General features: G+C 43.3%; 1 protein-coding gene across 2 annotated transcripts in view; it reads left to right on the forward strand.

Annotated features, from left to right (window-relative positions):
* wwp2 (WW domain containing E3 ubiquitin protein ligase 2) overlaps nt 1-13,065 on the forward strand; it is a 56,090-nt gene extending 43,025 nt beyond the window's left edge. For both annotated transcript variants that reach the window (XM_069714247.1, XM_069714248.1), the window contains 11 exons: nt 1,457-1,535; nt 2,788-2,859; nt 2,957-3,045; nt 5,369-5,528; nt 8,319-8,452; nt 8,997-9,137; nt 9,293-9,413; nt 10,524-10,628; nt 10,731-10,827; nt 11,316-11,388; nt 12,119-13,065. In XM_069714247.1, coding sequence (XP_069570348.1) covers nt 1,457-1,535; nt 2,788-2,859; nt 2,957-3,045; nt 5,369-5,528; nt 8,319-8,452; nt 8,997-9,137; nt 9,293-9,413; nt 10,524-10,628; nt 10,731-10,827; nt 11,316-11,388; nt 12,119-12,218 — 1,171 coding nt within the window. In that variant the 3' untranslated portion in view covers nt 12,219-13,065. The remainder of the gene's footprint in view (nt 1-1,456; nt 1,536-2,787; nt 2,860-2,956; nt 3,046-5,368; nt 5,529-8,318; nt 8,453-8,996; nt 9,138-9,292; nt 9,414-10,523; nt 10,629-10,730; nt 10,828-11,315; nt 11,389-12,118) is intronic.

Genomic DNA, 13,065 nt, shown 5'->3' on the forward strand with positions numbered 1-13,065 from the left:
TCTTTGCCTATTTTTGATATTTCTCAAAGTCAGACAGAATCACAGCGTCACACACTTTATTGCAACGACACGTTCATGCTCACACACACACACACACACACACACACACACACACACACACACACACACACACACACACACACACACACACACTGCTCTTCCCCTCAGCCTGTGGATGTTTGCGTTGCCTTGAAGCAGTCTCAAATCTCACCGCAGCAGTCAGGAGAATGTGCAGATGTGCGACAGCAGATCTGCTGCAGACTGCGCTGGCGTGTGTTTGTGTGTGTGTGTGTGTCTTTCTTTCTGTGTTTACGTCCGTCATGCAAGTGTGTATTTGCTTGTGTGGTCGCTGCTGTAGATGGCCTCTGTGTGTGTGTGTGTGTGTGTGTGTGTGTGTGTGTGTGTGTGTGTGTGTGTGTGTGTGTGTGTGTGTGTGTGTGTGTGTGTGTGTGTGTGCGCGCATCTGCAAGCTGCTTTTTCCTGCTGATATTTGCCCGTATTTTTAGGCCGGCGGTCACGGAGGGCCTCCTGAGAGAGTCTTCACTGTTTTTAACACTGGATCCCTGCAGGAGTGTGTGTGTGTGTGTGTGTGTGTGTGTGTGTGTGTGTGTGTGTGTGTGTGTGTGTGTGTGTGTGTGTGTGTGTGTGTGTGTGTGTGTGTGTGTGTGTGTGTGTGTGTGTGTGTGTGTGTGTGTGTGTGTGTGTGTGTGTGTGTGTGTGTGTGTGTGTGTGTGTGTGTGTGTGTGTGTGTGTGTGTGTGTGTGTGTGTGTGTGTGTGTGTGTGTCCGCGGCCGGCGCTCTGCCGCTGCGGTCGCCATTTCCTAACCCAAACCGAGATGTGCCTGGCAGCTCGGTGAGCACAAACCCGATGCATTAGAGGCCTCCTCCTTCTTCTTCTTCTTCTTCTTCTTCTTCTTCTCTCTCTCTCTCTCTCTCTCTCTCTCTCTCTCTCTCTCTCTCTCTCTCTCTCTCTCTCTCTCTCTCTCTCTCCTCTCATCATCTCTCTGCATCTCGGCCTCTCTGCTGCTGACGAGGCACATATCCAGTGTGTGTGTAGCGGGTTGGTGGAGCTTATACTAACACAGCTGCAGGCCCTGGGCTCACCTCTGTCTTTGGGAACCCAGACAAAACCGATTGGTTATTCAGAGCAGGGATGGCTGGTGTGAATTTAATATTCCCCTTAAACTTTGGAGCGTCAGAGCTTCTCAAAAGAGACAATCGTGTTTCTGATTATCGGCTCAAGCTCAGAAAACATCGAACGCGGAGGGCCGTTAATGCATCGCATGTTCTTTTTTTGTTGTTGAAATTGACCAACTTTCTCTCTGTGTGTGTGTGTGTGTGTGTGTGTGTGTGTGTGTGTGTGTGTGTGTGTGTGTGTGTGTGTGTGTGTGTGTGTGTGTGTGTGTGTGTGTGTGTGTGTGTGTGTGTGTGTGTGTGTGTGTGTGTGTGTGTGCAGGTCACGTCAGGGCGGTTCACCCGGCGCCTACGATCGCAGCTTCAGGTGGAAATACCACCAGTTCCGCTTCCTGTGCCACGTGAGTCTTCAGTCGAGTCCGTAGCCACAATAAAACTGCCCACTCAGCGCACCTTGATCCGGTGTCGGTGTGTGTTACCGCAGTTTTCGGTCTACACACCCACGTCATGAAAAAAAAAAAGAAAACATACTTCACGCCGAGGCCCAAAAGTCTTTTTCTTTTTTTTTTGGACGATTCAGATTTCAATGTTTTTTTTCTTCTTCTCTTTACAAGACAAAACATGATTCAGAACTAGTTCTCTTTATTAAAACAAGTTATTCTGTATATGCAGGACCAATGAGAACAACGGCACTAATAAAGGCTGCTCATTATTATACTATAGATGTTGCAAAGGAAAAACTGTGCAACCGTCACGAAATAGATGCACCCGAATGTGCCGGTAAAATCGTCTCTTCTGATATAAAATGTCAGAATCTTGTCACAATGCAGCTTTTTAACTTTTTTGAGATCCCGAATCGGAGACTTTGATTACTCTGCTGCTTCAGTTTCAGCTGCTGGAACCCATTTGTCCCAAAGTTGTTGTAAAAAATCTGTTGAAAACTGAACCGTGTCCACGTCACTGAAGTAACGTGACGACCTTTGTTGTCGTCTCCAAGGAAACGGCATCACTTCAGATTTTGAATGAATTGGACGTTTCATACTTACCCACTGTGGTATCTTGCCATTCAGCTTTATTTCTCCGTTATAGATATTGAATGTTTTGTTTACGTCAGTGTCTCTTTCCAGATAATTATGAATGAATTTGGATTTTGGATAATCACAGACTCTGATCTGTTTCACTTTCCTGAAGAGGAAAGTTTTAAATCGAAACTTTTAAATTCTTTTAAATGTACATTTTTAATGCTCTCGGCTCCATGAACAAAATCCCATCGACTTCTATGTAATTGGCTCGTGACAGAAATCTCAGAGGGAGATATTTCAGGTTCCTAGATGTCAGTGTGGGTGCAGGAAATGATGAAATATGTCTTTATTTTGTGTGAACTGAACCTTTAAGGACTCGTGATTTATCATAAAAGGATCCGATGCTGCTAAATAACAGCAAATATCTGTACTGGATGAAGTGTTATTAATGTTTACATTTAACTGGATTAAGATGTGAGTAGAAGTTAGGAGAGAGTTGATCGGTTCTTGTTGTGCTGAGTCCCACAGCGGTCACATCTTAGATATTTAAATCTGTTTACAAATGTTTTTTTGTTTTTTGTTTTTTGTCTTCCTGACCTTTAACCTCTCGATGTTGTTTGTCTCCCTGCAGTCCAATGCCTTGCCCAGCCATGTGAAGATCTCTGTGTCCAGACAGACGCTGTTTGAGGACTCATTTCAGCAGGTCGGAGACGGACAAAACACACTTTACCACATCACCTTCATCAAAAAGAGGAATGAATAAATCTATGATGCATATTAATGATATGCTGTGTCATCAGATCATGAATGTGAAGCCATACGATCTCCGCCGCCGACTCTACATCATCATGAGAGGAGAGGAGGGGCTGGACTACGGAGGCATCGCCAGGTGAGAGCACCAACGAAACAAACGCACCTCTCTTCGGCTCCGCCTCACATTCTGTCATTTTCTGTGTGTGTGTGTTTTAGTTTTTTTTTTAATCTGGGACTTGTTATTGATTTATTAATTTTTTTCTTTAACATTTGTTTTAAATGTTGGTGGTGGTGTGTTTTGTCTGTTTGTGGCTGCTTCTCTGATCTCTGTACTGTATTTATTTATTTTTTATTCCTGTGGATCTGACATTTAATTGCAGCTTCAGGCAGGATTGAAATTAGTTTAAAAGACGATAAAGAAACGGCGGAGAAGGAGGATAAATCCTGATTATTACATAACTCATAATTTAAACCGTAAATACAAACCTTAGGTCCGTCACCACTGGGGACGACATTATACCCGTCAGTTTAACTGGATTTCATCAAACTATTTGTCTTTAACAACGTTCTGTTGTAAAAATGTCAAAAATGAAAATAAATAAAATTGTGTTTTTTAAATGTTTTTATCTAAAAACGTTTTTAAGAGTCGCTAGATGAAAATTATGGCGGGCCGTGCTGTAGTTTCCAGTTTGACCCGATGGTGGCACTATTATCATACCTTAACCCAGACGCAGCGTCTGTAACGTGATGCCGCAGCACCTCGGCGACCGGTTTTAGTGCAGAACAGCATTTTCTCTGAGGAAGATGAATCCGAGGCTGACGATGACTTTTCCCAAAAATTACAAAAACACACGTTCGTTATCGTTAACACTACAAGGAACGAACGGTTTGAACATATGCTTTAATCTGCCTTCTGTAAGTGCAGCGGTTTGTCAAACGCCTCCTCACGACATGTCTTGTCACCTCCATCCTCCACAATCACCCTGCGTCCGCTTGTCTTCCAGGTCTTCCTCCTCTGTATCTGTTGTTATTTTTTTGTTTCTGTTGGCGGTGTTTTCATTGCGTCTTTGTTTTGGTTTTTTATTTTAAATTTTTTTTTTGCATTGTGTCTCTGTCTCCGGTGTCACGTCAGTGGTTTTACCCTATGGTAGGTGACATCATGCTGTTCTACCACAGGGTAGAACCACGGACGGGATGTTGGGAGGTGTCTGCGTCCGTCAGTTCGTCATTCAGTCCATACAAAATCCCGTCTTCCTCCTGCTCCTCCTCCTCCTCCTCCTCCTCCTCCCTCCACACACCCTAAGCGGGGGAGGGCAGCGGGGGGGGCGGCCTTGGGAGCGCTTGGTTTCGGGTGCTGCAGCTGGTGGAGGGGCCCCTCATTCTCTCTAACAATCATCCTGTTTGTGTCATTGTTGTTGTTGTTGTTTTTTTATTCAACCCTGTTGTATTCATGTACTTAATGTTATGTGTGTGTTGTCCTCATGTAATTTATGTGTCAAATTCAGGTTGTAGGATGAGTAGAAATGTGTTTATGTTCAGTTTTTTTCGATTTAAAAAAAAACTCCAAAGTAGCTTGATAAAATTATTATTCTCTCAAGGGGAATTTTAAGGCAGAAAATCTCTGTAAAAACAAGCAGACGACTTACATATGCACCTAAAAGCAATCCAAAAATACAACTGTAGAAAGAGTTTTCATTCACAGGGCTCTTTAACAATCTCCAGTCCATCAATAGTCAACAGATCCAACTAAACAAATGCACATATTATGTTAAAAAAAAAAAAAGAGCAGAAGTCAAATATATATGTGCATATATCTGTCTTTTCACTATTTCTTGAACTGTGGCTGCTCACAAGTCTTAATTGCTTCTGGACTAAAACCAAACCTCCCCCTATTTATTTTACATGAAGGCAATTTAAAACACATTACAACTCCAGGCACAGAATCTGTGTGTTTTTCCAAGTTTTAGAGTTGAGTTTAAAAACACCTGGTAATTGGTTCTTGTCCTTTTGACTGAGGATTAAAAGGTTTTCAGTATTCGCTGATTGAAACGGCTCCATGCAAGACTGCTATTTAAAAACGGGGAAATTAAGAGAAATCTTGTTTTGTTTTTTTCATTTGGGAAAAATACTTTATAATTTTCCTGCTTTTCCATAAACTGTGTTCACTGTGATCATGTTCGGCTCTCGTATTGAATGTACTGCTGTTATTATTCTGTCGGCATTTGTTAGAAGATGTTGTTCTCCGTCATCTGGACGACAGAACGTGTTTGATTTTTGTGTCGTGCTCCCGTTGACCTGCTGGTCTCTGCTCGCACTGATGAAACTAACACGTCTACTTTGTCTGCAGAGTCGGTCTTTAACAACAACGACTGTCGTGTTGAACTGCAGAATAATCCAACAGGTCCAACTAATCCATAGTCGGACAGCGTTAATGTCCTCTGTTCCTCTCCGCCCTGCAGGGAGTGGTTCTTCCTGCTGTCCCACGAAGTCCTCAACCCCATGTACTGTCTGTTCGAGTACGCCGGCAAGAACAACTACTGTCTGCAGATCAACCCGGCGTCCTCCATCAACCCCGACCACCTCACGTACTTCCGCTTCATCGGACGCTTCATCGCCATGGTGAGCTCCGTCTTCGGCGTCGTTTTAATAGATCTTCCGTCGGGTTTGAATTCCTCTGAGGGAAGTTCAATGTCGTTGAACTGAACTGCAACATCCGGTGTTAAAAGTGTCTGGACTTGGTTGCAAGTGTGGTTATTTTTGTGTTGTTGTAAAAAAAAAAGAAGCATTTTATTGACACGGAAAAGCAACTTGTAAAAAGTAGTTTTCTAACTATTCTTAACCTGCTAAACAGAATCAGATATGATTTTAAAACACCTCAAATTACAAATCACAGTCTCTTCCTCAACTTGTGTAATTTTCTTTGGTTGTTACTGGAAGATCTGAACTGCAATCATAACTCAAAACTCCACATCTTTCATTTCATCATTTTTGCCACTTTTACACCTGGTATTAAAAATGCGATTTTTGTCTGGACGTGATATCTGAATCATTTTAGTTGGTCTTCAAACAAAACTTCCATAAATGTTCCGTTTAAAGTTTCTTAAACCTGATAATTTTGTGCTTTTTTTGTTGTTGTATCTGATTTCAAACGTAAGAGTTTGGTCTGTTTTTCTCGTCTCGTGTTGGTGTATTGTAGTTTTCCGACCGTCCATCGTGACTCGACGTTGTACGAGTAGGGAATCGACGCACTTTTAATCATTTTCTTTAAGTATAGGCGATGAAACTAGTGCGTTCAGGTTTGAGTCTGGATTCTCCACAGAAACTCCCACAACGTGCGTCTTCAGACATCAAACTGACTAAACTCCACAAGACGCCAAACGTCTCGAAGTCATTTCTAGATAAGATAAAAACAAGATAAAATACAACACGTTGTCTGCGTCGAGGCTCTCAAATATGAGATGTTGTTGTTTTAGTGGTTGACATTGCTTTAATTTACATATTTTTTCATGTCTGTGATATTTTGGACTGGTGGTTGGACAGAAACTGAAATTTAGGGCACGTCACCTGGACTCCTGGATTGTTTTTTTTTCCACAATGTTTTGATGTTTTATTGACCGAATGATTCATCAAAAAAAACATCGTTGTGACACACGCCCGAATCATCGCTCGTTTTGCCTCTACGTCTTCACGCTTCACGCAGGAAGCAAGTTTTGGAGTTGTTGCTGCCTCGTGCGTACCGGTAAACTTTACGACTTCTGGATTCAGAGATTATTGCCCTTTAAATAATCGGCACGGAACGACCCGACAGTCGAGATGGAGTGCCGTCGGCAGCGAGTCGCCCGGTTTTGATTCCCAGCCGGACAGACCGTTCACCGTCTGTCGTTTTATTTCCCCGCGTCTTCTGTCCTCACTGCACTGCATGAATAAAGGCGAACATGCCAAGAGAACTAATCTTTAAATAATCACCGTGGGCCACGTGTGTGTTGACATATTTACGAGATGCTCTTAAAACGTGGGATCGTGTGAAGCCAGACTCTGATTCATTTCCTCCGCTGGCACGTTTCCTGTTTGTTCTTATAGCTATTTTTGAGCATTTTTCGTCATTTTGATAGAGACAGTAGATGGAGAGCCTCCCGGGTGATGAAGCAGGGAAGCTGTAGAGATGTTCTACGAGTCTTTTAGGTATTCGTCTGGTCTTTTTTTTATTTTTTTTTTATTACAGTCACCTCGGGGTTTTTTTTAGTTTTTGTTTTCGGACACGGCGCTCTCAGTTTGTGCTATAACGTCTTTCTCTCCGGGATCGACTCCAACAAGCTGTAGGTCCCAGAAAAACCGACACCCTCCACCCCTCCCTCCGTTTGCCACCCCGCCCCTCACCCACACCATGACCTCACTGCCGCACCCAGCCCACACCCGCCAGCAACTCGCCTATATTTAGTCCCCAGAAATGCGCTTTTGCTGACTCGCCTTTATAAAGATGCTCGCCTCTGAGCGGCTCCCCAACTTCACATTTCGCGTCTCTGCCCGCTCCGGTTTTTCCGCGGCCGCCCTTCTCCGCTCCCGTCTTCTGAATCTTCTCCTCGTCTGGCCGTGAGACAGACACATGGTCGGTCGGGACGCAGGACGGACGGAGCAGACTGCGACTGAGTCAGTTAGTGGGCGTCTGTGTTGTTCTTGGCTCATCTGCAGCTCTGAACCCTCTGTTTTTTGGGGTTTTTTTTTTTTAACATTAAACAGGTCCGTCTGGCTGAGTTCACTCTCTCTGTGAACACACACACACACTGAGGGAAGATTATGACCTGCTGCACACATTTCTGTCCACATCTTGACGTTTAGATCGTAAAAATTAGGATTAAAAAAAGTCACCAGGATGTAATTTTGAAGTGGAATATAAACAGCGGCAGCAGCAACCTTTTTTTGGGGGGGGTAAAATATCGTCGAAATCATCAATCGTTTCGTTCCTTCTTCGAGTTTTTGCTCATAAATGATTAAGCGGCTGCAACGATTCCAGGAAGAAAAGCCTCATTTATGTTTTTCTGTAAAAAGTGATTGGCTGTTAAAGCATTTCTAACACTTGAGTGGGCACGAATCGGTTCCCCCTGTGAATCATCGGCCCGAACGGCGAGCGTCTGAGTTGAAAGTATTCGTAATTTGTCAGGAGCTAATGTGAACCATGTGTCACCAGAGTCCATAAAAAAAATTAAAAAAAACACTATAACATCACAGGGATTACAGCACAGTGAAAACACCTCCTGCCTCTCTGCTCTATCGTATCCAGGGACCTCAAACATGCCGAATCATCAGGTTTGCGTTGTCTGTGTGTGTTTTAAGACATTTGAGCAGCGGACAGCGGGTGGCGCCTCTCCCTCGTCGTGGGTTTTTCTCTAATGTAACGAATCCTCCCTGCAGGCTCTGTACCACGGCAAGTTCATCGACACCGGCTTCACGCTGCCCTTCTACAAGCGCATGCTGGACAAGAAGCCCACGCTCAAAGACCTGGAGTCCATCGACCCCGAGTTTTATAACTCCATCATGTGGGTCAAGTAAGTAACGCAGCTCACAGTGACAGCCACCTCTCAATATGCGTTACTGTTATTTTATGCTCACAAGAGTAGAAACAGGAACTTTTTTTTTAGGCTTAATTTCTTCAGCGGTTCGTTTTTCAACTGAAAGGAAGAAGTGAACAAAAACAACCAAAGTCTGTTGGTTATTATTAAGCGGTCATATGTTACGTTCAAAACTAAACGTACTAGAAGCAGGGTGTCTGCAGGCCCTGAAAAAGTCCTAAAATGAACAAGAACTATTTTTCTCAATAATAAATGCCTCAGAAGGTATTTAAAAGTCTTGAATCTTGTCTCTGGGCAGCTGTGAAATGTTTCTGTATGTGACTGCGGTTTCAGGGCGACGTTCTACATCTCTAAAATAAAAGTGAGCCTGTTGTGACAGAGGATTGTGCTGCAGGATAAAGTCACAAAAAGTCACCGTTTCGTCAGCGACTGTCTTGAAAAGACACACTTTTAGGATTCGTGTGTGAGGCGGAGCCGATGCAGTCGTTCGGCGCGGTAACCAGTGTGTTTCTGCGTCCAGAGAGAACAACCTGGAGGAGTGCGGGGTGGAGCTGTACTTCGCACAGGACATGGAGATCCTCGGGAAGGTTTCCACTCACCAGCTGAAGGACGACGGCGAGAACGAGCTGGTCAACGAGGAGAACAAAGAGGAGTACATCAGGTACGACCGCAGAAGAAGAAACAGTGACGGGAAGGAAATCTCGTTAACTTAAAAAAAAAAAAAAAAAAAAAAAAAAATTGAAAATGATGTCACTGGTGGAGACCAAACTATAAAATAAAAAAAAATAAAAACACCTGCTGTTTTTGTCCCTGCAGCCTGCTGACAGACTGGAGGTTCACCCGCGGGGTGGAGGAGCAGACCAAAGCCTTCCTGGACGGCTTCAACGAGGTGGTTCCTCTGGAGTGGCTTCGCTACTTCGACGAGAAGGAGCTGGAGGTGAGGAGGAGGAGGAGCTTCATCAATATTTAAAAACTAACAAAGACAGAGTCACTTTGAAAATCAGAAGACACGTAATGAATAAAAAAATTCCTGAATCCGATTGGTTTTATAGCCGTTTAATGACAGTTCGTTTGCACTAAATGTGTGTATTCCATTTTTTTTAAATGATCCTGATGGATGATGAGTGTTTTCCTCAGCTCCTGCTGCAATCAAACTTTGCAGCAAAAACTCAGTCTGAAGCCCCTTTTTCACTCAGTTCCTCGAGATGCGTTTCCACCAGAGGAACCAGGTTCGAACTGAAGTTCCAGGGAGATTTTTAACCCCCGCAAAAAAGTTCCTGCTCAGGGTTTAGTACTTCCTGGAAGCACAGGAACTTACAGAGCTGAACACAGTTGTATTTTTATCGGTTTTCCCAACCACCACTTTTAACACCCTGCAAATGCAAACGTACATATTTATTTTGTGTTCTGATTATTTTTGACAGAACAACATTTAGCAGCAGAATAAAATCCTCCGACACGTAAACAGAAGTCTTGTTTGACATTTTTGCAGAGGAAGACGTCTGGTGGGAACTTGAATTCTGTAAAGGTCGACATTGTCATGTTAAAAAACAAAATGTCACTGGAATTGAACCTGAAGTGGAAACACAGATGACAAAAGGGCTTCAGGAACCTTTCAGTTGCTTGGAAAAGTTCTCAGAAATCAACAAGACCAGACTTTATAAGATAGAAGATGGAAAACTGGAGAACCCCATTAATAGGATCTACTAATCATTTTCTATTCTTGGTATGTCTCTCCTTTTAAGCAAGATAATTGATTGTTCAAAAGTGCTATAAAGGAGATTAGTGTGTGTTTACCCAAGTTTAAACGAGTTGACTTCTGTATTCAAACAATTACAAAGTTTGAGATAGAAATTGATTGCTTGTTATTTGAAAATCAATCACAATAAAGAGAGAATTACAAAAAAAAAAAAAGGTCTCAGAAATCAGTCGGAGACTTTAAATGGAAACACGGCTTAACAGAGAAGAAGAGACGGGGACATGCTCACATCACACATATGACGAGTTGAGGACTCTAAACGCTCCTCCTCTGTTGTGTTTGCTGCAGCTGATGCTCTGCGGCATGCAGGAGATCGATTTGGCCGACTGGCAGAAGAACACCATCTACAGACATTACACCAAGAACAGCAAGCAGATCCACTGGTTCTGGCAGGTACGGGCACACGCACACGCACACACACACACACACACACACACACACACACACCTGTTGCTATGAAGTTAGTGCGTGAATGACGGAGTCGCGTCCCTGCAGGTGGTGAAAGAGATGGACAACGAGAAGAGGATCCGTCTGCTCCAGTTCGTGACGGGAACGTGTCGGCTGCCGGTCGGAGGCTTCGCTGAGCTCATAGGTACACGAACTTCACATCGAACATGTTCCAGCCTCCGTGTTATTGGCGCGAAGTTTTCATTTCCAAACATCTACCGGCGGTGTTGACTTTCGTTAAGTTTAAACATCAGTCAGGTGAAAACGGAAACGTGCAAAAAAAACAAAAAACAACTAGAATTAAACAGAGGATGAAACAGATATTTCTTAAACATCCACAGCAAGATAGGATCAAACTGGTGAAAATGGACATCATGCTGAATGAACTGGCTCCCATCTGTAGCCTTTATTAGTTCGTTCTGGCCACGCCAGACTTTTAATGATCAATCATGTACTAATTTGATAATTGGCAGTGTTTAAAATCATGGTTATAGTTACAAAACACATCTTTAAATATGCAGCATGTTTTTTAAGGGTGTAATGATTATAACAAAATTTTAAAAAAAAAAAAAAAAAAAAGGGATTCTTGTTCATATTTGATGATTTTTTTTTTTTTTTTTTTTTCCCCTGCAGGAAGTAACGGTCCCCAGAAGTTCTGCATAGACAAAGTGGGGAAGGAGACTTGGCTTCCAAGAAGCCACACATGGTGAGCTGCTCTTTCATCGCCGTGTCGAAAAATAATCTCGCCTCAGTCCGTTTCTAGACAAGAGGAAGCAAGCGCGCCTTTACGGTGATCCATCCGCGTGCGCACAAATGAATAGATTCATGTGGGAACGGGCGTCTCGGTTGTGAACTGTTTTTAAAGTGGGGTCGCGTTGTTGTTGTTTACATTTTAAAAACAAGAAAATTTGTGTTTTTGTAGAATTCTATTAAATTTAGGGGATTTAGCTGATAGAGAGCGAACAGCTGATGAGACTGGTGTTGGAAGAACACCTTTCACTTCATAGACTTTTATTCTTTGGTAGCTTTTCCCGAGTTTTCATACAACATTTCACTTTCAGCTGATTAAATGCAGGAAAAGGTGAAAAAAAAGAAAAAGGAAAAAAACCACACTTTAAAACAAATAAAAGGACCCAGACATGATTTAAAATACAGGCAGAGCAACGACTTGGCTAAAAAGAAAAGAAAAGAAAAGCAGGAGATAATTTCAGGTGTAGTTATTACTAATGGTCTGGACTGGATTAAACCCACTGAGCAGGGCCGGTAATTCAACTCCAAATGGGGGGGGCTTTAGTGTGTAAAACCAGGATTTCACCTCCAGCCGGCTTCAACTGTCAGCAGCCGGGGAGAACATGTTAAAATAACACGTCTCGCCCCAGCTGAATCCACACGGAGGAGTAACCCTGTCGCTTCCTGTCCGTCTCTCTTCCTCGCAGCTTCAATCGTCTGGATCTGCCGCCCTACAGAAGCCTGGAGCAGCTGCGAGAGAAGCTCCTGTTCGCCATCGAGGAGACGGAGGGCTTCGGGCAGGAGTAGAGAGGCGGGAAGAAGAAGAAGAAGAAGAAGAAAAAAAAAAAAAAAAAGGGACACGAGGCGAGAGAGGAGAACGGTTAATTCAACAGGATAGTCTTCTTTTTGTTAGTGTTCTTACTTTGTATTTTTTTTTTTTTTTTTTTTTGTGCATCGGTTAATCACAGGCCGGAGAAATCACCTATCATCTGAAGCCCCTCACCACCTCGGGGAGGAAGGGGGGGGTCGTGTTTGTGGACTGAATCATGAGAAAGGTTGGAGCTCGGCGTGTGTGTGTGTGTGTGTGTGTGTGTGTGTGTGTGTGTGTGTGTGTGTGTGTGTGTGTGTGTGTGTGTGTGTGTGTGTGTGTGTGTGTTGCTCACGTTGATACCACTGTGTATATGCATTTAAACTGTGTGCGTTTACACAATGGCACGTTCACCCCCCACCCCACCCCACCCCACCCCGACCCCCCCACCACCCACCACCCACCTCTACTCCCCGCTTAGAAACCCACACAAGAACCAGATGATACTTTTAATGTCAGCAGCGACTCACAACGACAGCACAGCTACCCGCAAAATGCAGTATAACATATCTACAAGAGAGAGATACTTTTTTTTAACATTTTAAAAGTGCAGAGAGAGAGAGAGAGAGAGAGAGAGAGAGAGAGAGAGAGAGAAAGAGAGAGAGGAGGCGTACCAGAGCTGTTATCGTGAACTAGTGCACCTCACCTCTATCACAGAGGCAAGAGAGAGAGAGAGAGAGAGATGTGATTGTATTTTTAATTTTTATGTTAATTGTGAAATTCTGCTTTTTTTTTTTTTTTTTTTTCTCCTGTACATAACTAAAATAAATGAGATTTCAGTCTTCA

The sequence above is a fragment of the Brachyistius frenatus genome, unplaced genomic scaffold (genome assembly GCF_029030835.1).
Source record: "Brachyistius frenatus isolate BFR_SWC_R1_liver_20210118 unplaced genomic scaffold, ASM2903083v1 Contig_129, whole genome shotgun sequence".
Taxonomy (NCBI): domain Eukaryota; kingdom Metazoa; phylum Chordata; class Actinopteri; family Embiotocidae; genus Brachyistius; species Brachyistius frenatus.